The sequence below is a fragment of the Hipposideros armiger genome, unplaced genomic scaffold (genome assembly GCF_001890085.2).
Source record: "Hipposideros armiger isolate ML-2016 unplaced genomic scaffold, ASM189008v1 scaffold_671, whole genome shotgun sequence".
Classification (NCBI taxonomy): domain Eukaryota; kingdom Metazoa; phylum Chordata; class Mammalia; order Chiroptera; family Hipposideridae; genus Hipposideros; species Hipposideros armiger.
Window position 1 is genome coordinate 762888 of NW_017732021.1, and position 2202 is coordinate 765089.

At 32.2% G+C, this 2202-nt stretch overlaps 1 protein-coding gene across 1 annotated transcript in view; it reads left to right on the forward strand.

Moving 5' to 3' along the window:
* The window catches only part of LOC109372874 (CUB and sushi domain-containing protein 3-like), a 275626-nt gene that overhangs the window by 245091 nt on the left and 28333 nt on the right, over positions 1 to 2202 (forward strand). The window contains exon 6 of the mRNA XM_019626382.1: positions 1807 to 2133. Coding sequence (XP_019481927.1) covers positions 1807 to 2133 — 327 coding nt within the window. The remainder of the gene's footprint in view (positions 1 to 1806; positions 2134 to 2202) is intronic.

Here is a 2202-nt window from a genome sequence, read left to right on the forward strand (position 1 = left end):
GGTTGCTTTCCTGCTACAGTGGCCGAGTTAAATAGTTGCAGAAGAGACCATGTGGCTTGTAATGCCAAAGCATTTACTCTCTGTCCTTTTGCAGAAAAGGTTTGCTGACGCTTAATTTAGATCAAGGGTTACAGAATCAAATGATTCCAGGATGCAAGCAGGTGAACGTGTGAAGAGGGAACACGTGTGGTGTGCCCATAAAGGAAGTGACAGGAAACTGGAGTGTATGGACTTTTCAAGAGAAGCTAAAAATCCAGGTTTTTTCCCATCAAGTGTGATGATTTTTAAAATTATTTCATATTTTTATTGGGGCATAAGAAAAAATCAATGCAAACACATTTGCAGCCTGGATTCAGCCCAATGACTATCAGTTTCCAAGCCCGGGTTTCAACTTTTAACATCATTCCATATAGGAAAAGCAAATTTAAGTTAGAAATTACGTATGAAAAAAGGATAAGAGTGATAATACATATAATTTCTATTATTTTTTTTACATATTTTACATATACACGTAGATATAATTTAATTTTTTTCTTTATATTTCTGTAGATAGATAGATAGTGGTCCAATTTCTGAAAGTTAAAAATCTAAACTTAAAAGCAATGAAAAAAATGCAGAGATTATGACTTTCAATACTCAAGGTAAAATAAATTATAATAAAATACTAACAAAATAACAAAATGTGCAAATTGTAATATGGTGTGAATACTGTAAAGGAAGAATTCATAATCTTAAATGATCAGTGTTCATGAGCAGATAATTCCCAAAAGAGAGAATATATGAATGGCCAACAAACATATGAGAAATCTTTAGATTCACTAGTAGGCAAAGAAGTGCCAATTTGTACAGATGTCATTTTTCTTATAAAATAAGAAAGGTAAATTTTCATGGTTTTATGTTGCTAGGGGTGTTGTTCTCTCTAATACATTTCTGTTATATTTTAGTATAAATTAATGTAACTTTCTAGACAGAAATTTAGCAAAATATTTTGAGGTTTATTTACATACTTTATTTTCATGTCCTTTGTAAATAAAATTTGGTATAAAATTGTTGAATTTAATTTTGTTAAAAACATGTAATAAAAATTACTAGAAGAAAATACATCATTATTTTAATAATGATTTTCTCTGTGTAATAGATCATTTTCTATTTCTTTATCCATCTTCTGCTTTCTAAATGTTCTATGGGAACCATTAAGTCAGATGTTTTTAAAAGTTAAAAAAAGCTTACTTCGTCTAAGTATGGTGTGAGAGTTTAGTTGCTTTTCCAGTGTTAGCCACCAATGGTGTCCATTATAAAAGTTAATTCATCTTTTTTATCTATGTTCTAACCTATCCTAGCATTCCCTGACCATAGTAGGATGAAACTCACTGTATCACCACACTCCTTACGAGTTTTCCCTGGGAAACATCATTCCATTTCTGTTAATAGTCCCATACTATTTTGTGTCTTTAATTATGTCAGGGACATTATTGCTTTCTATGAAATCTCTGCTTCTCCAATATTATGTTTGAGGCACAGAAACAAAAACTTTGCACAGCACTCTAACATGAACATGATAAATCTCAAATAAATTGCTGCTATTGCTCCAACTCTGTTTTGTGCATATTTAAGCATACGGTCATCAAATATACTAGTTACCTTTTCTAATAGGTAAAAATGGTAACTTTTCTGTCTTATAAAATACTTCACATTGTCCAATATTATTTTTTTCAACTTGTATTTATCTGAATTGTAGGATAGGGCAAAATAAGGTAACACATTACTTTTGAATATTTATTGTATTTTATAATCTTATTTTAACAGTTCCTTGCCTCTCTAACTTTACTGCACCAATGGGAACGGTCCTTTCTCCTGATTACCCAGAAGGGTATGGAAATAATTTAAACTGCATCTGGACAATAATCTCTGATCCAGGGAGTCGGATACACCTTTCTTTTAATGACTTCGATCTGGAATCCCAGTTTGACTTCCTTGCTGTTAAAGATGGTGACTCCCCCGAATCCCCAATTCTTGGAACTTTTACTGGAGCTGAGGTGCCTTCCCACCTTACTAGTAATAGTCATATACTCCGATTGGAATTTCAAGCTGACCATTCAATGTCAGGACGTGGCTTTAACATCACTTATAACAGTAAGTTTATGTTTTCTGTATCATCTATTTCTACAAAGTAGAGCTAGAAAGGAATCACGCACACCAGCT